The 26,101-nt window shown below is 32.2% G+C and overlaps 1 protein-coding gene across 3 annotated transcripts in view; it reads right to left on the reverse strand.

The window, feature by feature from the left end:
* LOC125613920 (cytoplasmic dynein 2 heavy chain 1-like) overlaps window positions 1–26,101 on the reverse strand; it is a 121,011-nt gene that overhangs the window by 16,626 nt on the left and 78,284 nt on the right. For 2 of the 3 annotated variants that reach the window (XM_048795762.1, XM_048795763.1), the window contains 2 exons: window positions 12,058–12,167; window positions 10,847–10,928 (listed from right to left, as the gene is read on the reverse strand). In XM_048795762.1, coding sequence (XP_048651719.1) covers window positions 10,847–10,928; window positions 12,058–12,167 — 192 coding nt within the window. Of the gene's footprint in view, window positions 1–10,123; window positions 10,532–10,846; window positions 10,929–12,057; window positions 12,168–26,101 lie in introns of those variants that run through there. The other variant, XM_048795764.1, reaches the window with a different exon arrangement.

Consider the following 26,101-nt stretch of genomic DNA (forward strand, 5'->3'; position numbering starts at 1 on the left):
GGGAGGGGGAACTCGGCCGCTCCGTGCTCGGTGTATGCTCTGATAAGAGCAGGCTCCAAGAAGCAGTTTCCGCGGGTTATTTAGCACTGAGCCTGAGTAATTTGTCTGCAAGCCGCAGGCGAATGGCAGCCTGAAATTACCTGTTCTATGGCTGAATGAGCTGCGATCAGTCGAAAACAGGGATGGTGACGTCAGCTCTCCAAGATGGTGGCCACTGGCCTCCTCTGTGGTCTGACCGGTGTGGAGAACCGAATTGGACCACTTCCTTCCCCCCTCTCGAACCCAGAATTCAGCACTGAGTATAGTGCTTGCACAGCTGGCAGAAACTGCAGCGCTGTATCCCTGCGTCGCTATCTCCTCGTTTCCCAGCGTGCGCCGCAGACTCTACCGCGGGGCGATTTGCTGAATAAGCAGTGTGACCCTCCGTGCGACAAATCTCTCGCATTTGAGCCCCCGTAGCCGATCCTCATGCGATGGAAATCCTTCCTCCAGGTTCCAGAGCACCCCACTATTGCTGGAAATTCCTAACAAGATAGCCTTTAGCCGTCCTGACTCGTCATTGTCCCACACAGTGACCCGGCACACAGGGGCAATGCACTCCCCTCGCCGCCATCTTCCCTCCCCGTCTTAATAGTTTTAAATAACCATTTCATTAGTTTTATAGTAAGGCTGCATTGAAAAAGCAACTTTTTTAAAGAGCTGGAGTTAAAAATCAGAATTATGTAATATTTAAGTTCAATATTCTATTATACCACTGATGTAATACACAGACAATATAAAAGTTTATGAAATATTTTGGCCTTAAAAAATGCAAGTTAAAGTTTAAAGAGTTCTTCTAATCTCCTGGTAAGGTAATTCTTCTAAGACCTCTTCTAGAAATTTCACCAAGTTTTAAATTTCAATAGTCAGTATAAAAATTTGCTAAGTTACAACTTGATTATGTCATATACATATACTGAGATAAACTCATAAATTTCCTCTTCTGATTTGAGGAGAAACACTATTCCCTAGGATTTCATATCATAATTGGTAGTACTGAGGATCGTAGTTGCCTAATTATACACTGGGGAGATATGTTTGGCTCATTCTCAGTAACTTTCCACATGCCACCAATTATCAAGTCCTGCCACTTCCAAGAATTACTTTCTGAATCTGTCCTTTTCTTTCCACACCCTCTATAACTGCCCCATTCTGGAAGCTATCTGTTTTGGCCCTAATTACTAAATGGTTTACTAATTTCTTTGACTTAACTCTTAACTTCAGTCTACCTTTCATTACACTTAAATAAATCTTTAAAAAATTATTTTTAAATTAAAGTTTGAATTAGTATATAAAACAAATTGTACATATTAATGGAGTAGCAGGTGATATTTCACTACATATATACATTGTGTAGTGTTTAAGTCAGGTTAAACATATTTATCTCAAACATTTATCATTTCTTTATGGTAAAAACATTTCAAAATCTAGCTTTTTGAACTATAGTAGGTTATTGTTTGTCTATAGTTACCCTACTGTGTGATAATACAACAGAACATCTATTTAGTTGTAATATAACATTCACTGATCAACCTTCCCCCATTCCTCCCTCCCACTTATTCTCCCCAGACTCTGGTAACTACCACTTCTTTGAGATCAACTTGTTTAGGCTCCATATTGAGAGAGATGATGCAAAAACTGTCTTTCTGTGACTGGTTTCCTTCACTTAACATAATGATCTCCATTTCCATCCATGTTGTCACAAATGACAGGATTAGTGTTCCATTGTCTATATGTACCATATTTTCTTTATCCATTGATTGATGGATACTTAGGTTGATTTCATTTTTTGTCTATTGGAAATGTGTTGTAAATTAAACATGGGTGTGTTTTGTTTTGACATATAAATTTCATTTCCTTTGGCTATATACCTAGTAGTGGGATTGCTGTATCAATCTATTTCTAATATTTTGTAGAACCATGACTGTACTAATTTATATTTCCACCAATAAATGTTCAAGCACTCCTTTCTCCATATCCTTGCCAGCACTTATTATCTTTAATATTTTGCATAATGGAAATTCTTACTAGGTAAGGTAATACCTCATTGTGATTTTGATTCTCATTTCTCTGATGATTAGTGATGTTGAGCATTTTTAAATAAATCAATTGGCTGTTTGTACGTCTTTTGTGGAGAAAATTTTATCTTTATTTATTTATTTTGCTATAGAGTTTTTGGAGTTCCTTATGTATTCTAGATATCAAGGACTTGTCTGGTGTGTAAATTGCAAATGTTTTCTGCCATTCTTTAGGTTGCCTTTTCACTCTGTTAATTGTTTCCTTGGCTGTGCAGAAGCTTTTCCATTTAATGTAATCCCATTTATCTATTTTTGCCTTAATTTCCTGTGCTTTATCCAAAATCTATTTTCCATTATGTTTTCTTCTAGTTCTTTCATTGTTTCAGGTCTTACATTTAATTCTTTAATCCATTTTGTAACTGGAATCTAGTTTCATTCTTTCACTTTTGAATACCTAATTTTCTCAGCACCACTTATTGAAATGACTATCCTTTTCTCAACGTATTTTCTTAGTATCTTTGTTGAAAACTAGTTGGTTACACTTGAGTTTACTTATGCTTTCTTCATTCTTTTCCTATGGTTTTATGATAATACCATGCTATTTTGTAGTATATTTTTAAGTCTGGTAGTATAATGCCTTGTGCTTTGTTCTTTTTGCTCAAGATATGTGTGTGTGTGTGTGTGTGTGCGCGCGCGCGTGCGCGCACGCGTGTGTGTGAGATTCCATATATATAAAAAATCTGGTAAATATAGGATTCAATGTAATGCCTATAAAAATTCTATGCCTAAGTCATTTTGGGTAGTATGGACATTTTAACAATATTCTTCTAATCCATGAATATGAGATGTTTTCCCATTTTTTTTTATTCAATGTTTTATAATTTTCATTAAAGAGATCTTTCACCTCTTTGGCTAAATTTATTCTTAGTTATTTTTTTATAGATATCACAAATGGGATTATTTTCTTCTATTTCATAGAGCAAAGCTATGATTTTCACATGCTGATTTGTATCCTGAAAATCTGCTGGATTCATTTATTTTAATTTTTTTGATAAAGTTTTGGGCATTCTCTCTAGAAGATCATGTCATCTATAAAGAGACAATTTGGATCCCTCTTCCATTTTGGAAGCTGTTTGGATTTCTTTGTCTTCCTGATTGCTCTGTATAATCTTTAAAATCATTTCATGTGTTATAAAACTCAATTTACTAGTATTTTTGTGAGGAATTCTTTTGCATCAGTTCATCCAAAAATATTGCCCCCTCCCCCTTTTAGTGTGTTCTCCTCTGCTTTTAGTATCAGGGTAATATTGGTCTCATAGAATGTGTTTAGAAGAATGTTTTCTTTTTCCATTGTTTGGAGTAACTTGAGAATTGGTACTAGTTTTTAAAATATTCAGCGGCAAAGCCTTTTGGTCCTGGGCTTTTACATGGGAAGTTTTTTATTACTAATTTAAGTTTTTATTACCTGTTATTGCTCTGTTCAGGCTTCTTATTTCTTCATGATTCAATCTTGATGTATTCTGTGTGGTAAATCAATCTTTAAAAAAAAATCTGATCATGCATTCTTTGCATTTTAAAATCCTTTGGTACCTCTTTCTCCTGTCCTTAGGGTAATTTTGAAAAATAACTTAAGCCTTGACACCACCTAACTTTCTAGTGTCAGTTTTCCTCTTCTCTACAGTGTACTCTAATCCTTCTTGGTTTCAACTGGGGTCTTGAATGCACATGATCTGTCACCTCTACACTTCCACATATATTCCTTCTGCTCTGAATACTTCTTTATTTTTTTTTTGTTCCTTTTAGTTATACATGACAGTAAAATGTACCATATATACATGCAGTCACACTAGTCGTGTATTCAAATATGAGCATAGGAAAGTTATGTCCAATTCATTCTACTGTCTTTCCTATTCCAATCCTCCCTCTTTTTCCTTCACTTTCCTTTGTCTAATATAATGAATTTCTATTATTCCCCCTCCCCCTTTATTGTGAGTTAGCATCCACATATCAGAGAATATTTGGTCTTTGTTTTTTTTGGGGGGGACTGGCTTATTTCAGTTAGCATAATATTNTCTCTACGCCCTCTACTGTCATTCATTTCTCCCCCTTGTATTATTTTCCCCTTTCCCCTCACTTCCTCTTGTATGTAATTTTGTATAACCCTGAGGGTCTCCTTCCATTTCCATGCAATTTCCCTTCTCTCTCCCTTTCCCTCCCACCTCTCATCCCAGTTTAATGTTAATCTTCTTCTCATGCTCTTCCTCCCAACTCTGTTCTTAGTTACTCTCCTTATATCAAAGAAAACATTTGGCATTTGTTTTTTAGGGATTGGCTAGCTTCACTTAGCATAATCTGCTCTAATGCCATAGGAAAGGCAGCAGAATACAACAGACACTGGTATGGCAATATGTAAATCAATGGATGTGTAACTGATGTGATTCTGCAATCTGTATACGGGGTAAAAATGGGAGTTCATAACCCACTTGAATCAAAGTGTGAAATATGATATATCAAGAACTATGTAATGTTTTGAACAACCAACAATAAAAAAATTTAAAAAATATGTATATTTGTTGAATGAATAACTGAAGGAATGAATGAGGTACAACAAAATATTACTATAATTCTCATAACAGAATGGTCTATTCTAACTTTACCAATTGATTAAAGACAAATTGAAACTATCTTCACAGTGTAAGTTATAGTTTAATATTACATTTTGAGTTTACTGTGTCTCAATACATATCCATTGAATAAAAACATTATAAAAATTGCTCCATTTTTAAGAACACTTCTGTATTCCAATATTGACTTTTATATACTTTAAAAATAAACCTAAAATTTAAGCTTTATTTTACTTAAAAACCATAAATCTACCAAATTTTTAGACATTTGTGAAATTTAAATATATTTATGTTTTTAAAAATGAAAGCATAAGAATGTCAAAAGACAATACTTCATTATATAACTTGGAGAAGTAAATTATATATAACTTGAAGTAAGGTAAAATTAAAACAAAAAATATTTATTAAGTAATATACAATTTTAAATAGATTGTTCTAAATATAGTATTTAGATAAACATACTCACATAGAAAACCTAAGTCTTGTGACTGAGTTAAATTTCTACATTTATTATAAGTATCAACAATTAAACAAAATTGTTAACCAGTTAAAAAAAAGTAGGTGATATTTTAATGCTAGCACACACCAAGACTTATTCATACTTCAATAAATGATAAAAGTGAGAAAATATGACTTCACTGATACTTGCAGATTTGAAACCAGTGACAAACAGTAAAAGGTCATGATTTTTAAATGAGAAAAAAAGATAATGTGATTTCTAACACAATTCAATCAGGAAAAATAAAAATGACTGCAATAATTTAGCTAGTTTATATCTTTAAAATGTCAATGTATCACATATTTTAAGCAACCTATCCAGCTTTTCCCATATAACTATTGAAGCTTCTCCTTTGGGTCATAAGGAACTGTCATTTTTTTCAAAATAAACATTTTATGAAATCTTTATTGCCATATAATTCTTATGATACAAAACTTTTAAAAATATTAAATGGGTTCTAGTATACATCATTGTTCTCAGTTTTAGAACACTTTCATTACCCCAAAAGAAACTTCATACCCTAAAGTTCTCACCCCACTAACTTCTTTCCTCCTACCCTTGGCAACCACTAGCCTACTTTCTGTCCATATAGATTTCTCTATTCTGAGCATTTTATGTAAATGAAATCATATACCAGGTGGTCTTATTATGATTTTTGTATATTGATTTTGTAACCTGCTACTTTTCCAAATTTGTTTGTTAACTCTAGCAGTCTTTTGATGGAGTATTTTTTTATCTTCTAGGTATAGGATAGTATCTGTAAACAGTGATAATTTGACTTCTTCCTTTCCTATCTTACTCCTATTATTTTCTTCTCTTGCCTAATCACTCTGGCTAGAATTTTTAGCACTATATTAAATAGAAGTGTTAAGAATAGACATCCTTGTCTTGTCCAAGATTTTAAAGGAAATGCCTTCAGTTTTTCTTCATATACGATGAGGTGGGCTTTGGGTTGTTCATAAAGAGACTTTAAGATGTTGAGGCAAGTTCCCTCTATCCTTAGTTTCTTCGGTGTTTTTATCATGAATGGGTGCTGAATTTTGTTGAAGGCCTTTTCTGCATCTATCAAGATTACTAAGTGTCCTTGTTTATGTGATGAATTACATTTATTGATTTGCATATATTAAACGATTCATTCATCCCTGGAATGAAACCAACTTGGTCATGGTGTATAATCTTAATATGTTGTTGAGCATGATTTGCTAATATTTCATTATGCATTTTTGCAAGTAGGTTCATTAGGGATATTGGTCTATAGTTTTCTTTACTTGTTGAATCCTTATCTGGTTTTGGTATGAGTATGATACTGGCTTTGTAGAAATAATTTGGAAGTGTCCCATTATTCCTTTCTATTTCATGAAATAATCTGAGGAGTATTGGCATTAGTTCTTCTTTAAAGATTTGGTAGAATTCAGCCAGAATCCATATGGTCCTGGGCTTTTCTTTGTTGTAATGATATTCAAGCAGTATTAAAAAGCCTTCCACATTATTGGTTTGTTTAAGTTTCTAAGTTCTTTGATTCAGTTTTGGCAGTTTTCAAAATTAGTCCCCAATGAGCTGGATTTCTGAGAAGTCTGGTAATAGTTTGGCTAAGGGCTTATTTTTCTTGTTTATCTTTTTAAAGAACCAACTCTTTGTTTCATCAATCCTTTGTATTTTTTTTTTTTTTATTCTCAAGTTGATTGCTTTCAGCTCTAATTATTTCCTTCCTTTTACAGTTTTGGAATTGGTTTGTTTTTCAAGGGCCTTGAGATGCAACATTTGGTTGTTTGAGATTTTTCTGTTTTTTTTTTAATACTTATTTTTTGGTGTAGATGGACACCAAATAATAACAAATTATTATTATTATTTTTTAATGTGGTGATGAGGATCAAACCTAGATCCCACTTGTGCTAGGCGAGCACTCTACCACTGAGCCACAATCCCAACCCTGAGATCTTTCTTATGTAGGCACTTCATAGCTATAAATTTCTCTTAGAACTGCCTTCATTATGTCCCACAGGTTCTGGAATGTTGTATCACTATTCTTATTTGAGTCTAAGAACTTTTAAATTGCACCCTGATTTCTTCTATTACTCATTTATCATTCAAAAGAATACTGTTCAATCTCCATGTTTTCCTATAGTGTCTATAGGATTTTGTCATGTTGATTTATAATTTCATGTCATTATGATTTGATAAGATGCAAGGAATTTTATACACATACACATATGTTTTTGTATTTGCTAAGAGTTTCTTTGTGGCCTACAATTTGGCCTACAATTTGGCCTATTTAGGAGAAAGTTCCATGAGCTGCTGAGAAGAAACCATATTCAGTTGTTGAGAGATGAAATGTTCTATAGATATCCATTAGGTCCACTTGATTTATAATATTTTTCAAGTCCAAAGAGTCTTTAATGAGTTTATGTATAGATGACGTATCTAATGATGTGACGTGATGGTGTGATGAAATCATCCAGTATTATTGTACTGGGGTTTATCTAAGGCTTCAACTTGAGTAGTGTCTCTTTTATGTAATTAGCGGCACCCACGTTTGGGGCATAAGTATATATTGGTTTATCTTCTTGTTGGATTGTTCCCTTTTCTTTGTCTGATCATTTTGGTGTGAAATCTGCTTTACCAGATATGAGAGCAGCTCCTCCTGCTTGTTTTCAGGCTCTATTCCCATGGTTTATCAACTTCTATCCTTTCACTTTCAGCCTGTGGTTGTCTATCCTGTAAGGTACATCTCTTACAAACAACATAGTTAGTTGGGTCTTATTTTTTTTCTTTTTATTAATTCTGCCAGCCTACTTCTTTTAATTAGAGAGTTGAAACCATTTACACTGTTTTATTATAGAGATGTATATTAATTCCTGCCATTTTGATTTATTTATTGTGTTTAATTTGATCCTATTTCTCATTCAGCTTTAACTACTCTTCAAATGAGATTTGTCCTTTTGTGAACTCTGAGGTTTATTTATTTATTTTTTATGTGCAGTATTTCTTTAAGAAACTTCTCTAGTGCCAGTTTAGTACTTATGAATTCTTTTAGTTTCTGCTTGTCTTGGTTTTTTAATTTCATCTTCAATTTTGAATGTTATTAGTTGTACCCATGTTTGGGGCATAAATATTTATTGCTTTATCTTCTTAGATTGTTACCTTTGTTTTGTCTGATCACTTTTGATGTGAAATCTGCTTTGCCAGGTATGAGAGCAGTTTTGGTTAGATATTGCAGTTTTGGTTGACAGTTATTTTCTTTCAGGACTTGGAACACATTGTTCCAAACACTCCTGGCTTGCAGAGTTTGTGCTGAGAAATCAGAAGTGATTATGATTGGCTCACCTCTAAATGTAATCTGATGTTTTTCTCTTAAGGCTTTAAAAATTTCATCCTTGTTTTGTATGTTGGGCATTTTAAATTATAATGTGTCATGGAGAGGTTCTGTTTGGATCTTGTCTTTTTGGGTTCTGCATGCTTCTTATATCTGGATGTCCATCTCATTCTGAAGGCTTAAGAGTTTATCCATTCCATTAGCCCACATCTCACAGTCCTCCTCAATTCCAATGCTTCATAAATTTGTCTCTTCACGTTGTCCCAGAATTCTTGTATATTCTGATCATTGTTACTTATTTTCTTTAATACTCTCTAAATGTTCAAAGCTGGCTACTTTGTCTTCTGGCTCTAATATTCTGTCTTCATGATCTGTTCTATTAAAGAGATGTTCAACTGAACATTGTATTTGATTTATGGTGTCTTTAATTTCCAAGATTTCAAAATTTCTATCTCATTATTGAATTTCTCATTCATAGTCTATGGTGACTTCCTTAATTCATTCAGTTGTTTTCCCATGTTCTTTGGGAATTCATTGATCATTTTTATAATGATTCTTCTGAAATCCTTATCTGATATTTCATCAATATTTTGAAGGTCATATTGCTGGTGAATTATTGCCTTTAGGAGGTGGTGTGTTAGCTTGCTTTTTCATATTTCTTGTATTCATGTGTTGGGTTTTATGCATCTGTTGGGATTTCTCTTCCACTCTTTATGTGTGGATCTTTTTGGGGCCCAGTCTTCACTTGCCAAAGTGTCCTAGAGAGATCTGGATTGAGATCCCCCCTCATAGGTATAGTGTTGATAGCTTTTGTATTATTTTTCTGGTTTTTTTTCGATAGCAATTGAAGTCCATAGGTTGCACCTGGGGACCCATCCCTAGCTGTTTCTACCTGGGGCCTGATCATTAGTTAGGGTTTTTGACCTTCCTTTGTATTAAAGTATAGCTGAAGACTGACTGTCATTAATTTGTGTGGGGGGCAAGGCATGCCATCTTTTGGTTGCGTTCAGTTCAGCACCAGAGTTTCTACCCTGTGGATTTGTAGTGCCCTTGTAGGGTTCCCAGCACCTCACAAAATAGGGGAAAACAAATGAGCAAAAACCAATGCAAACAAAATACAGTATTAAGCTAGATTTGATTTCTATTATAACATCTACAATGTTAATTGCCACAGAAAATAGAAATGGTAGGGTTAGCAATTGCCAAAAGCAAAAACAATAAATAAACATGTATTTATATCTGGCATTAAATCACACAACAGGTGTAAACTATGGAATGCACAGCAGTAATAATTGCAACAGCATTAACGGTGGGGGCAGGCATTATATAAACCAATTAGTGCTAAATGATGGTAAGAATACAGTTAATAGAAAAGAAAATGTGATAGAAAGGTAGAAAAGAGTCTACAATTTCAAAAAGTGAACAGACTGAAGAAGAGATGTAGGAAGTAAAGGTTACAAGGGAAGAGGAGAAAAAATAGAAATAACAAAGAGAGAGTGGAAGATAGAACAGAATTTGGATTTAGCAGAAGAAAAGAGAAAACAACAAATGAAAAACAATATAAAACAAAATCGTAATATACTAATAAGAAACCCTAACCCTTAAAAGACAAGGCAAGGAAAAAAATAACTATAATTAATTTTTTTTTAATGAGACAAAAAGAAAAAATATATACACAAAGAAAAAAAGAAATATATATAAATATATAAAAATATACACACACAAAATTACAGAATTGTTTCTACTAAGTTGGTCAAAATAGTCAATGAGAATATATGGTCACTGCCTATGTCCAATTGTCTTTTTTTCCATTTCTTCTTGAGCTATGTACTGAACACAAGAGCAAGAGCTGAGGGTTCCTCTTTGTGTGTTGCTCACCAAGCTGCCAGTTATAGTGGCCCAAGATTTTAAAGCTAGTTCAAATAATTCAATTCTCAGTTTCTCTTCTCCCAAGTATGAGGTAGGATGAGATGGGAAGTACTGTCAGCTGGAGTTTTGTCTGCAAAGACCAGATGGAAACCTTCCCATGGTGGGGCCGCTACAGAGTAAAGTTAGGAATTTTTAAAGTAGACTCTAGATACGAACACAATTAACCTTTTCACAAGTCAGTTCTTTAATGCAATTTTCCTTTTCTCAAATTATGTGGTTATGATTTAGATGTATATTTTCAATCACATACAAGTAGATTTTTTTTGTATTTTGTATTATAAGCTATTTTTTGTTAAATTGTAATTTTGATTATTTTACATATGTAACACAATCTAACTTTGCTGATATTACAACTATAAAAATAGATGGCTTTGAGATGGAAATTTCATAATCTCATCTCAAACAAAAGAGCTAAAATTAATACCTTAATTTGCAGCTTTGCTTCTTGAAGTCGACCTTTCCATGAAGCTACAAATTTAAGGCTATCCACAGAATGACCCATTGCCCTATAAAAGTAAAGCATCAAAAGTCACAATTAGGGCTGGGGATATAGCTTAGTTGGTAGAGTGCTTGACTCTCATGCACAAGGCCCTGGGTCCAATCCCCAGAACCACACACACACACGAAGTCACAATTATTAGGGGAACTGGGGTGTACTACAGTGTTTAGCATGCATGAGTCCCTAGGTTCAATCACTAGAACCAACTCCTGTATTTAGCATGTGTGAGCCCTTAGGTTCAATCACTAGAACCAACTCCTGTTCCCAAATCCTCAGGAATTAATAAGTAAGAGAAGATAGTCTTATTATTTTAAACTGATATATTTATAACGTTCAAATTAAGATCTATTATGCACAATATCTTAGATTTTACACCATGTTTTAAAATTTAACTGTTTATATATCGGTCTTTCTTTAGGGTTATGAATTCCTTAAGTACATGGCATTTCATTTTACACCCTCCATTTGAACTATGGCCTAAAATACGTGTTCAATAAACATTTATTAGCAAAATTAAAATATTGATATTTATAGATCTTGAGACGGTATAAACTGAAATCTGAGTAATTAAGCAAATAAATTTATTAAATATATTTTTGGTACTGTCTATTTTTGGTACTATTTCATCTGGTATAGAAATGAACTTGATCTTCACTATAATGTCCTTTTTTCCACCATTAAGCCTAGTCAGTGCTGTTCAGTAGAATTTTCTATAAAGATAAAGTGTTTTCATGCAGTCCAAAATGGTAGCAAGTTAGTTATCAAGCACTTTGAACATAGCTAATGTGAGAGAAAATGAATTTTTAGTCTTATCTTTAACTTTTTAAAATTTCCATGTGACATGTGAAATGTAAAATTTAAATAGCTTCATATTGGACAAAACAAGTCTAGATAAATGACTAAATTTTTAAATTTCATCTTTTCAATTCTAATAAATACATAATTAAAAGCATTAGTTTTTTTAAACTTAACAAGTTAACTGTTTTTTAAAAAATAAAGTATTAGGGAATAACAAATATCTGGGTTTCAACAATAAATTCATTTCTCAATAATCAAGGCAATGTGATTAGAAGTGACTAAAGCAAAATCTAATTACCCTCAGAAACAAATAGGTAAAGCATTTTAGTTTTAATTACCTTGCAGTTTCTTGGCGAAGAGCATTAAGAAATGTGTCTGGATGGAAGAGTTCTGATAGATCGAGTGTGTCAGAAAGAAGAATCTGTTTTTCAGCTTTATCCACCCAGTTCTAGAGGAGAAGGGTGGAAATAAATATATAAATATACACATATGCTCTTAAAAATCAGTTAAAGAATTATGCATAAATCATTTTCAATGAGACAGCCATGTAGTTTCCAAATGCTCTGAAATAGTGTGCAGAAAAAAACTAGGATTTTAATATTGTAAGCCTAACATAGTAATTTGATATAATATCTGTCCTTGTAAAGCCTTTTGCTAGTAAAAATCTCAAAATGTCTCTAAATGTGAAAATTAATTTTATATGTAGCAGTTTTATATTTACATATGTGAAATTATATGTATTTCAGTTTGGACCGTGACTTATACTGATGACTCATTTCTGAGTAGGCTTAGGAGATACTGAGCATTCAGGTCTAGTAAGAGTCCTCAGGATCTTCATGTCTTGACATTACAAACTGAATTAGGGTTGCAGTTCCAGATCTAGATTTGATAATAAATTTGTAACCTTTTGAATCAAGCATTAAAGTGGAGGGTAATGTAATTCTTTTTCAACAGGTATTTTAAAGTAGTCTCTTCTACTTACCTGCCATTTTATAAAACATTCTACACTGTATCTGCAATGGTACACATCAGCATAAAGTATGTTTGACAAATATTTTTTAAATTATGACTTGGAACAAACGACAAAAACATTACATAAACATAAACATACAAAAATATAGTATTCTACAATATTTACATGCTTTTCATGTATTAACCAATTTTATGCTTACCACAAACCTGTAAGTTAGTAAACCCTCTTTACAAAGGAAGAATTAAGAGGCATAGTGAGGTTAAAGGTCTTGTCCAAGGTTTGTTAGTAGGTGTTGGAGCCAGGAAATAAATTAGTGATTATGTGATTTGTGTCTTGACATTATTTCCTGCAGGTCCTAAGGTGCCTTAATAGCAAGCATACTGCCTTCTGAATCAGTCTATTATTTTGGCTGGTCTACAGAGATAGTACTATAATAATTTCAGCTATTAAAAAAAATTCAAAATATCTCATTTACCAAATAATTCATTTTGCATGATTTATAAGCCATCTAGAAAAAACTCTTTATTTCTGTTTTAGAAAGGATGTGTCTGTTATTCTCAACCTAAGAATTTACATCTCTCAGCTAGGATCAAAACAGAAGAAATTAAAATCTGTAATACTGTTGTGTTTGCATTAATATCTTAAAGCACTTGACAAATACTCAAATCCTGTAGCAAACATGTTCCTATGTCCTTCTTGCCAATGGATAACATTATTGATTTCTTCATGTAGAAAAGATCTTAAATTGAGATCTCCTTAACAAAGTATCATTCTTTCTCTCAGATGTTATCCTTTACATTTCACAAAATATTTTTAATTATAAAATTTTAAATTATATACATTTTATTCCCTATCACATAATTTTCATTAGTTAAACATAGCCAACAAATTATGCTTACGTAACCCTATTATATTATTTTAAAACCAAAATATTTCCAATTATCCCTTCATTAAATTAATGCCTTAAAATTTATTTTGAATCCAAATAACCTTAAAAGAGTTGTTGCCAGAAATGTATGTACATATTTTCAAACTAATTAAAAATAAGAGTGTGGATGATAATCAGATTTTCACTTCATTGAAGTTTGGATTAATAACATTAATCAAAGAGGGCAAGTGTCTTTCTTTCGTAAAAATATTAATCTGTAAAAATAACTGGTTAGTCCATTAAGCTTAAAGGTAGATTAACAAAAAGGTATTATTTGATAAGATAGATTTAACAAAGATTCTTTTAGTGTATGTCATAGCTTTGAATAGCAAACTTGATGGTGAAGAAATATTTTATATTTAAAACTACACTTATAGCCAGGCGCTGCACGTGTTCTTATAATGCTGTGAACTCAGGAAGCTGAGATGGGAATAATGCAAGTTCCAGATCATTTTGGTGGCCCTGCAATGGAGGGAGACCCTATGGCAAAATAACAGCGTTCAGTGGTAAAGCGCCCTGGGTTCGATCCCCAATACCAAACAACAACAAAACCTCTAAATTCATACTTATAAGATTGAAAATAAAGTAACAGCATTGTTTTTTAATAAGAAATATGCATGCACAAACTGGGCTTGCAACAAAGTGTAGGCATATTAGCTGGAAAATTTATTTAGTAAATGATTTCTCTTTTCTCCTTTTATTCAGTGATCCTTTTCTTAGAATGTAATTTAAATAAGAAATTATTGTACATGACATGTTTATTTACAAGTATTTTAATATCAAGATATCAGAAGAATAAATGCAATAGAAACTAAGTGGATTAAATGATGGTATATTAATACAACAAAAAATTCCACAGCCAATAAAAACTGGTATTTAGAGAATATTTAATGACATAGAAAACTGTTCCTAACCTAATATGTTTATCAGAATGCTAAATGTATACATAGTAAGAACCTCCTATGTAAAAGCATTATTTGAATACTTGTTCCTAATCTGTTTATCAGAATGCTAAATGTATACATAGTAAGAACCTCCTATGTAAAAGCATTATTTGAATACCTTGAAAAAATATTGGAAGATATTTTTTCAGCAAGTCTGACTTATACCCTATTAATGATTATCTTTAATTCACACGCAAATAGCAATGATATAGTTTAAAATGCAATGCATTAAAATAAACAGGTGATTTTATTTTGTTTAAGGTACTATGTTCCTTGGAAAAAGTGTTTAATGCAAACAAGTAATTTGAATAATATTTCTTCTCAATGTGCCATCTTTTATACTAATCTTTTCTTTCAAATTATTTAGTGTAAGTTTGGAGACTTAAGAATCTGAGAACAAATTCATGTAGACACTAAGCTATAAGCTATCCAGAATAAAATTAAGTATCATTAGTCATTGTTTTGATTGGAGGAAACAAAACATTTAAAGTTATTAACATGTTAATAGCCTGAATATAACACTGTTCTCAAATCTTTGGATGAAAAGATGTAAAACACTGTAGTTCAGCAGCAAAGCATATAACCAAGAATTATTCTGGAATTAAAACCTCAGAAGATAACTAAGACATTTCTTGCTAAAGTTTGTTGTACCAACTTCAAGGGCTAGATATTGCCAGATTTTTTAGTCAAAATTTATCCTAAACCCAAACCTTGATATATATACATACATACATACACACACACACACACATATATACACACATATATATATATACACACATATATATGTATTCATTTAAATCCTGTACATTAAATTGCTAGTTAACCACAGGATAAAACAGGAGTTTATTTCAGTGGGTTTTGAGAATAAGATGTAATATCTGGAATTCAAGATAAACATAAGTTGGGCTGGCTTCCTGGGGGTCTAGTCATTTTTAACTATGTAATACTTAAAACATAATTTCTGGCTCCATGTACTCAATATTAAGGTTACTTTGCCTACTAATTTTTAGAGAACTGCTTCACTAACGTGTGAACACATGACTGTAAACATTCATTGATGTTCGGTAATCACACTGACTTTAATTATTTATTGCATCTCTTGAATTTTAATGTGTTGTGTTATTCATTCAGTAATTTTCTATTTTGGTGTCTTGTTTGATTCATGGGTATATTTAATTTCCAAATTCTTGAATTTTCATAGATTTTTGTTATTGATTTCCTTTATTTTATTTTTTTGGCGGGGGTATCAGAGATTGAACTCAGGGGCACTCAACCACTGAGCCATATCCCAGCCCTATTTTGTATTTTATTTAGAGATGGGACCTCACTAAGTTGCTTAGCGCCTTGCTTTTGCTAAGGCTGGCTTTGAACTCAAAATCCTCCTGTCTCAGTCTTCCAAGTTACTGCGATTACAGGCATGCACCATAATGCCTGGTTTTGTTATTGATTTCAAATTTCATTTCTATTATGGATAGAGAACTTACTTTGTGAGGTTTAAATCTTATTAGATTCATTGAAACTCATTCTGTGGCTTAGTATATGACCTACCTTTATAAATGTTCTGTGTGCATTTGAAAATAATGTATATGCTAATGGTATTGTATAATATTCTATATATATCAATTAGGTAAACAGTTTGTTCAAGTCTTTTAAATCCTTTCTGATTTTCTATCTTAATTATTGAGAAGGGTGTATTAAAATATCTAAGTCCAGATTGTGTCTCCTTGCAGTTCTATCAGTTGTTTGCATCATGTATTTTGAAAATGTTATTAGATGTGTAAAAGTGTAGTATTGTAAAATAACCTTTATCATCTCTGGTTATATTCTTTGCTGCAAAACCTATTTTGACTGATAATATAGCAAGCCAGCTTTCTTTTGGTTAGTATTAATAGAATGTATCTTTATTCATCCTTTTACTTTTAACCTATTAGTCTTTTTACTTAAAATGAAACACGCTGATGCCATCATAGTTGGTCTTGTTTTTGACCACACTGACAATCTTTGGCTCTAATTTGTGATTTAAATATACAGTTAAACTTGTAAAAATGCTACTTTAATGAGTTATTGGTTATTTTTATTGAGTGGAAAGATAAGCTTAGAAACTGCTATTTTTTTTTTTTTACAGGAAAACATTTCAGGGTTTTACACTGAGCAAAATAGAATTCAATGAGCAAAATTACAGCTTCAATTTGGTTTTTGATGGAACTTAAAATATTTTTTTGAATGAAAGAACAAAGATCAGAGAATTGAATTGATTTCTTACCCAAAACATATCATTTATATTATTGGTAAGATTATACTTTTAAATTAAACAATGTTATAGACCTGTATAATAAAAATCACCAGGAATAATTTCTATATATAATAATTACCACATCTATGGGAAATATTTGAATATAAAATTCAGTGTATGACATGGTATGAATAAAGCTTTTGGCTTATTCACTATATGGCTGAATGTAAGGCAATTTTGATTCTTTAAACAATGGATTGATGGCAGACAGGGTCTGGTAGACAAACCAGTACTTCATTTTTGAGCCTCCAGGTATAGTTAGGTAGCATGATACACGCATTTAAAATAATGAAATTTAAAGCAGACATTTTGAAGACCAAAGGCAACTACATATATAAATCTTAATAATTACCCTTCCATGCCAAGCCCTGTATATAGTTTCAAATTACCCAGAGTGACTCCATCTCACAGAAGCCAAGGCCTTACAACAGCACACAAAGCCTACACTGTCTGCCCCTGCACTAATTCCAAACCCTTCTCCATGCCACAATATCTACCTTAACCCCTGACTTCTCTGACCACCTTTTCTTCAGTCACCATGATCTCCTTTTCTCAAAAACTCTTCTGCCTCAGCGTGCTTCACTTGCTATTCCCTCTACCTGAAACTTCACTACCACATACCTATCTGCATGGCTATGACCTTACCTCCTTCAGGTCTCTATTCAAATATCATTACGTTGGAAATGTCTTCCCTAATGTTACCAGTTTAATGTAACTAATTTTTTATACTTTACCTTTATATCTAGAGTACCACATGCACTAGGAATTAAGAAAGAAAGGAAAAAAAAATTCTCAGGACTTCACTATGTTGATTTTATGAGGAGTTTTCAAAGTAAAACTTCAAAGAAATCAAAGGGTCCTTTTAACAATTTTCATACTTTTAGGAAATTAATTTTAACCAAATTGGTTCTTGGGAGGGGCTTTAATATTATGGACTTATAAAGGAATTTTGATGTTTCAGGCATTTCTCATCTTCATCAGATTAAAGGAGAATGCTGAAATCTCTCACTGCTCTACCATGACCTCTCCCACTGTGGATGGTTCTTTTGAAGATTGAATAAGATTTTGTAACCATTTACATTTCTCTTCTAAGGTACAGAAATCATATTTTGACAAGTGACCTTGTTTTAATGGTATTTTAACTTTTACTTCTAATCATTCTGTTGAATGTGAATATATGTATTGGCACTAGATTGGGGGCCACAGAAAAATGGAATACTGTTTTCCTGTGGGATATTTTTTTAGTGAGAGTTTTAAATTAAATAGGAAATTTTCCCATAGACTAATTTATGAATGGAAAATGATTTTGGTAAATGATATTATGGGAAAATATACCAACAGTCATTCACTCCAGAGGAAAGCACTATAATTACAATATAGTAAGCTTCCTTTTCACTTACTATTATCCTTAAAATTAATATCCTAATTTTTCTATAGAATGTTGTTTTTTTCTGATTTAACCACTTGTGATAGTAAGCATACAACTTGCTTCCGTGCAAATGGAAAAGAAAAACACTTCTGAAGTATTTTGAAATTCCAAAAATGACCTGCTATGTGTTAATCATCCTTTAAAACTTATATGTTTCTTATATCTTAAAAAAACAAGATTTCTACTCTGTTAAATTAGGGAATTGCATACTACGCAAAAAAAAAAAAAAACCATTCTATTATTTTGAGTTCCACCTCAGTTTTTATTGGGATATCAAAAATAAAAATATTTGATAAAAATGTAAAAAAACACTGGGTGTGGTGATGCATGACTGTAATCCCAGGAGCATGGGAGACTGAGGCAGGAGGATCAACAGTTCAAAGCCAGCCTCAGCAAAAGTAAGGCACTAAGCAACTCAGTGAGACCCTGTCTCTAAATAAAATACAAAATAGGGCTGGGATGTAGCTCAGTGGTTGAGTGCTCCCAAGTTCAATCCCAGGTACCAAAAAAAGTGGGGGGCTAGGGATGTGGCTCTGTGGTTAAGAGAACCCCTGGGTGGTTCAATCGGCAGTATAAAAAAAAAAAGTAAAATACAAACACACAAAAATAAAAACAAAACCAGAAAACCTTACCCAAATTGATATGTACCAGAAACAAAACATCAGTAATTAACCTAGGTGCTCATGAAATGAAAAGCATTTCTTACTGCTTAAAACAAACAAACAAATAAACACTTAACTATTATAATTCTTTAATATTAGGTTTGGCCATATAGTCCAGTAAAAAAACAGATTCTGGGAAAAAGTAAATTCCCTTATGAATTTGGTTAACAGCAAGACATATAACTGGAAAACGTCTAACTGCATAAATTGCAGTCAACTATCCTAATTTTTAAAAATTTAATCATTTTTTTGATGGGGGTTCTGTGATGAACCCCCATGCTACATAGCTGACTGAAAAAAACAAACTATACAAAGGATCTGAAGGAGACTAGCCTTCAGAGCTGTCTCTGATGGACTAATATCTGCTAGGTGGTTTAACTTTATTAACAACAGACATGCTCTTGTCTATATGAGAACAGAATATACCTTAACTGAAAAAAAAAGCCTAACTCTTACCCTACTCTTAATATACTCACCTACTAGAATACTAAGTTCATTCAAACATGATTTTTTAGAAAAACCAAACTATAAGGCTCAATGTTCAGCACAAAGTAGTACTATGGGGGAAAGGTACTAGAGATTGAACCCAGTAGTGCTCTACCACTAAGCTACATCCCCAGTTCTTTTTTATTTTGAGAGGGGGTCTCTAACTTGCCAAAGCTAGTTTTGAACTTGAGATCCTCCTGCTTCAGTCTCTGGAGTAGCTGGGATTATAGGGCTGTTCTACTCCACTCCGCTACAAGTACTTTCTTCAATAGACCTTTGCGATGTTTTTCTACCACATTGTAGAAAAAAATGTGGAAGAATAATATTTCATGATTTAGATTTTTTTTTTTTTACACTGATGGTCTCTCCTGACCTTTCCAAAGAAAGGAATAAGTTAAAGTTATATGGGCTAAACCCATACAGGATTCATACAGAACCTGAATCTTTGTAATAAGATCATTAGACATAGCCTCTGGGCATGGTACTTAATTTTTGGTTTGATAAGCCAGGGATTTATATTGTCTACATATTTATAGATCCTTACTTAATGGTCAATTATAATTTATTTTATGAATAGCTCACTCTACAGTGAAAGGACAATCCTTTCAAATTTTCAAAAAACTTTACTCCTAAAATTATTTCCTTTTTTTCACTTTTATTGAACACTAAAACAAACAAACTCCCAGCCCCCAAATCCCACCACATCTACCATGATATTTATCTGTGCTATGAAGTATCACAACTCACAGAAGAAAAAAGGAAAAAAAAGGGGAAAAAAAGGTCTATACTTGTTATCTCAACTTTGCCCTTTTTTTCTCTAACTCATACACCAGACCTTCATTTTTCTGTACTTCACAAAACAACTCAACATTACAGTGTCATTCACATTGCCAAATATAATAATATTTCTCTAATCTCACCTACAGAATTTGACATAGTTGATGGTTTTGACCTTTTTAAAACCCTTTCTTTCTTGACTTCCTGATCACTACAGTCTCCCAGGCTTTCTTCTGTATTTTTGACTACTACTACTTGATCTCAACAATTCACTCCTTCTCTTTTTTTTTGGAATATCAATATTGGAGTGAAGCAGAGCCAAATATTGACCACTCCTATAGTTTTAAAGACCATCTCAATATGCTCATGACTGCCAATTTATTTCATATTCCAACCTCTTACCAATTCTTCATTATTTCCACTATGATGTTTTTGAACTTAATATATTCAAATTAGAAATCTTAATTTGCAAGACCATTTCCATCCTAAGAAATATACTCCATTATCCGTATCCTTCAACTCAGCAAACCATTCAACCAATTGCTCAGTCAAAACCTTGAAATTGTTCAGTACCTCTCTTTCATGCCCCAGAACTAAATATACAGGTCTAATATAAAAATCCTAGTATTTTTCTACCTCCATAGCCACCATCCTAGTGCAGAAAACCATCAGAACCTCTTTGGATTATGTAGTAACCTCTTAACTGGTCAGTCTGCGGCAGTTCTCTCCCTATAGTCTATTCACAAAACCCCAGAATAATTTTTATCCTTTACTCTCAATTACTGCTGGCTTCTCATGCACTCAGCATCTAAAGTAAAGTCCTTACCAAGCTTCCAAGGATCCATGTCATAGTCCCTGGCAACCCATCCAACTTCATTTCTAGTAGCATTCTCTTTACATACTTCTATTCACTCTGGCTGGCTTCCTTGTTGTCCGTTAAACAGGCAAAGGACATTCCTGTCTCAGATCACACTCACTGGATCTGAGTTGTTGCATTTGGTTTTTTGTTTTGTTTTCATCACCCGCCTCAGATACCTTCAGTTTGCTCTCTTCATTCAAGTCTCTGTTAAATATTACTTCCTAACAAAGGTCTTCTGTGACTACTCATACCCTTAGTCCATATAAAATTTTTTTAGTATTCTAATATTTATTAAAGTTCAATTTCAGTATTTAACTTGATCTATTATTTGATTTTTTACCTTCTTGTAGGCTTAACAAACATATTGTTCTGACATCCTAGAAATAAACAATATCAATATTTATCTAAGCATAAAGGTAACCATGTTAGTAAGGCCAGCAAGCCATGTCATTTAGATTTATTTGAAATATTACATTATTTTAATTATAATATAAAAATATATTAGTTATAATAATATAAGTATATACCACCTAAAGGGAAAATAATCCCTTCATGTACTCTACAAGTTGAAGTTTACTTAGTCTGAAACATAAACATATATTACAAGAATAAAATTTTAAAAGTTGAAAAATTAATGTTATGTAAATGAAGAATTTAGAGTCCAATAAATAGAGAAATAGACTGACAATACAAATATTAGGAGAATATATTAGCTTGGTAAAGGTAAGGAATAACATTGGAAGCACTTAATTCTCTCTGATAAGTAGATGCTGATCCATAATTGGGGAGGGCGCATGGGAAAAATGAAGGAATTCTGATTGGACAAAGGGGAGAGAGATGAGGGGAGGAGAAATGGGGGCAGGAAAGATAGTGAAATGAGATGGACATCTGGACATCATTACATTAAGTACATGTATGACTGCACATATGGTAAGAGACTATATTGTGTACAACAAGAGAAATGAAAAGTTGTGCTCCATTGGTGTACAATGAATTGAAATGCATTCTGCAGTCATGTATAACTAATTAGAATGAATAAAAAAAGAAAAAATCTAACAAAAGTATATATTTTATATTATAAATATATTAAACTATTGTAGAAAATTATATTTTTTATAATTATGATAAATTTATAACAACTTATTTTATATATATCAATGACATACATATTTTTATAAATGTCAAATATTATACATATGTTAAATTATAGTGAAATCCAGATTTTCATAGAATTATTTGACATACCAGCATTTGAAACATTAAATGACATTTATAAAAAATAACATTAAATTGTAAGCTATTCAGTTCTATTAAACCATGAGTCCTTCAAGAGGAAGTACTATTTCAGAATACTTCCCATATTATGAGGAAAAAAAATGGATTATCAACTTTACCACTTCAAAATTTCTCAAGGAGAAAAAAAGAATATCATTTATAAAAGAATTCAAAGTAAATCACTTCAATATGAGCATAAAATTAAAAAATGGAGAATAAATATTTGAAATACCTAATTTTTTTTATTTTCTCACTTCAAAAATTCCTTTTATGGTTTTGATATATGAAGGTCACAAAAAAACCTTGACAAAATCATTGATGCAGATGGCCAATAATTTTTAGGAGATGGATTAAAAAGTTCTGAGATTGCCTAAAGACCTTAAGTTTAAGACTCTAGTAAATATATTAATGAAAATGTTTTCCAAAATTATTATTGCTAGTATTATTAAATCAATTACTCAATAGTCTAAGTCAAAAGTCTACCTCAATATTGTCCACAACACACAAATACAATTAAAGCCCTTTTAAAGTGTAACCACAGGTAACTTAATTAAACCAATAATTACTTTCTTTGCATATGAAGAGATTTTTAGTTGCAAACAGTTGACAAAAATAGATCTGATAGAAGATATATTACAGAATGAAAAATAAATAAAGCATTATGTAATTATCATGGACCATACAATAAATGTGGAAGCTATATTTGATTTAGGAATCACAAACATAGGAAGTTTTATTCAAAAAACATCTTCCATTATGTGTTCAGAAATCTTACAGTATCTGATATAACATACTTGACCATGACAGAGAAAATGTCAACCATTTTTATCATTGTTCCTTACAAAAGACAGAACTACATGACATACAAGATTTTTCACAACATTTGTTAATAAACAATGTTAAAACAAGATGTAATGAAAGCATCTAACTAGTAAAAAATGGCTACTTTAACCAAGAAAAGCCTTGAAACATGACTTTGCAAGTTACAGTACCAACATAGCAAACAGTACTAAGGAAGGATCATTGGTTACTTTTTTTTTTACTACAGTAGCTGCTAACATTTGTATGATGTGATGAAGGTTGTGGTGCAAATAGAAACTCAGGAGAAATTCTGACATCTTGAAAGCTAATTATGCTGTAAATTGTCACATTTCTAGAACCAAGACTTATCTTTTGCAAAGAGTACAAATAGCATGTTTTGTAGGATTGCTTCTATAAAACTGTAGATCACTACAGACTACTGTTTAGTATTCCAAATATGCAAGATAGTTGACCATTAAAAGGATTTATTAGTTGATAATGCTATGGAATTATTATCCCAGTATAAAACTTGACTCTTAAACTTTTACAATATGACTGCTATAGTAATAGCTACATTTCAATGGATAAAATTTCATATCTATACTTCAAATTCATTCTATAATGGTGATAATTCAGCTTAAAACCTGGCTGTATATTAACCTTAGATTTCAGGATTTGGGCCAAAATATTTTGATGCCATTCTAATATTGATAAGTTTATTATCTATGTCTTTCACTAACATATGATTCCTGTTTCCCCACTATTATTTCCAGCACTTAGAACAATGTCAGTAAATATTCACTGAGTGAATGAATGAATGAATATATATACAATATACACACACACACACATATGTATGTGTATGTGTGTGTGTGTGTGTGTGTATATATATATATATATATACACACACACACACACTCACAATTCTAGCTGAGTATAATATCTAAAAAGAGGGATGCTAAAGATTGTAGAGCCACACAGTCTTTTTCAGTTTCATTTTTACAAGCCTTCCTATGAATAATTATAATGAATACTTAATGTGTGTAAAACACTATATCAAGGACTATGAGTTACTGAGATAAGTTAGGAAAATTAAGAATATTCTTTTCCAGGAATGTAAGGTATGACAAAACCTTCCAAAATATAGAAGACACCTCAAAAATGAATAAAAAACACTTTGAACATTTTAGATTGTAAGAGCAAATAAGTCCTCAAATGTTAAACCAAAATGTTTATTGAGTAAATTTTGATAGAAGTAAAAAATCTAAAACATATCCTGGATAGTAAAGAATATATCTTAGGGAGATAAATTGTGATGATTGGGAAACATAGACATGTCAGTTTACTTGAGATTAACCCTATAGTTGATTGAAACATTTTTACTCAACAGTTACTTATTGAAAAGTCTGCTAATGTGAATTACATACTTGGATCTCACATTTTAGTGGAGGAATATTAGAAAATTTAAAACATAAATAAGTAAAACACACAGAATACTCAATGGAGATATAGGCCATGGAGAAAACAAAGAAGGCAATGAGGAGAAGAACTGTCAGAGACTATAACTTAAAACAAGATGGTGAGGGAAGGTAAATGCAAAGTTGACATCTGAGCATAGACTTGAAGGAGATAAGGAAGCTTTCTTGTAGGTATCATGGGGGATATCATTCCAAGTAGGAAACTGCAAGAATAAAGGCCCAGTAAGGGAGTGTTACAGATTTGCTCACTGAATAGCAAGGGGACCAGTAAAAAGGAACTGCAAATGAGATAAAAAACTAGGAGAGGAAATTAGAGGGGATGGGCCTTATTTTAAATAAGGATTTTGATACTCTGAATGAGATGACTAATTATGGGGATAGTTTCAGGAAAGGAATGGTATAATATGGCTTATACTTCAACCAGAACATTTGAGACTACTGACGTAAGAACCAATCAGTTGAATTTTGTGCAAGGTGAGAAACATGGGTTCAATTTCATTTTGCAACATATGGATTTCCAGTTTTCCCAGCACCATTTGTTGAAGAGGCTATCTTATCTCCAATGTATGCTTTTGGTGGCTTTGTCTAGTATGAGATAACTATTTATGTGGGTTTGTCTCTGTTTTCTATTCTGTACCATTGGTCTACGTGTCTGTTTTGGTGCCAATACTATGCCATTTTTGTTAGTATAGCTCTGTAGAATAGTTTAAGGTCTGGTAATTGTGATGTCTCTTGCTTCACTTTTCTTGCTAAGGATTGCTTTGGCTATTCTGGATCTCTTATTTTTCCAAATGAATTTCATGATTGATTTTTCTATTTCTATGAAGAATGTCATTGGGATTTTAATAGGGATTGCATTAAATCTGTATAGAACTTTTGGTAGTATGACCATTTTGACAATGTTAATTTTGTCCAAGAGCATGAGAGATCTTTTCATGTTTTAAGGGCTTTTTCAATTTCTTTTTCAGAGTTCTGTAATTTTCCTTGTAGAGGTCTTTCACCTCTTTTGTTAGATTGACTCCCAAATATTTTATTTTTTTTTTGAGGCTATTGTGAGTAGGACAGTTTTCCTAATTTCTCTTTCAGTAGATTCATTGCTGATATATAGGAATGCAATTGAGTGGACTAGACAGAGGTGAGTGGGCATAGGGGTAGGAATGATAGTAAAATGCATCAGACATTATTACCCTATATGCATACATGATTACATGACCTGTGTAACTCTACATCATGTAAAACCAGTCAAATGAGAAGTTACACTCCATTTATGCATGATGTGTCAAAATGCATTCTACTGTCAGGTATAACTAATTAGAAATAATATAAAAAAATCCTAATGTGACTTCCTTCTTTAAAATACTACAATGGGTATCTTTTGCCTATAGGATCAAATATAATTTAATATAGCAGCATGACTTATCCTTTACTATTCTCTAGCCTAATCACTGAACACCCCCCCCCCCTTCTTTACTCT

This window comes from Marmota marmota, unplaced genomic scaffold (genome assembly GCF_001458135.2).
Source record: "Marmota marmota marmota unplaced genomic scaffold, marMar, whole genome shotgun sequence".
Taxonomy (NCBI): domain Eukaryota; kingdom Metazoa; phylum Chordata; class Mammalia; order Rodentia; family Sciuridae; genus Marmota; species Marmota marmota.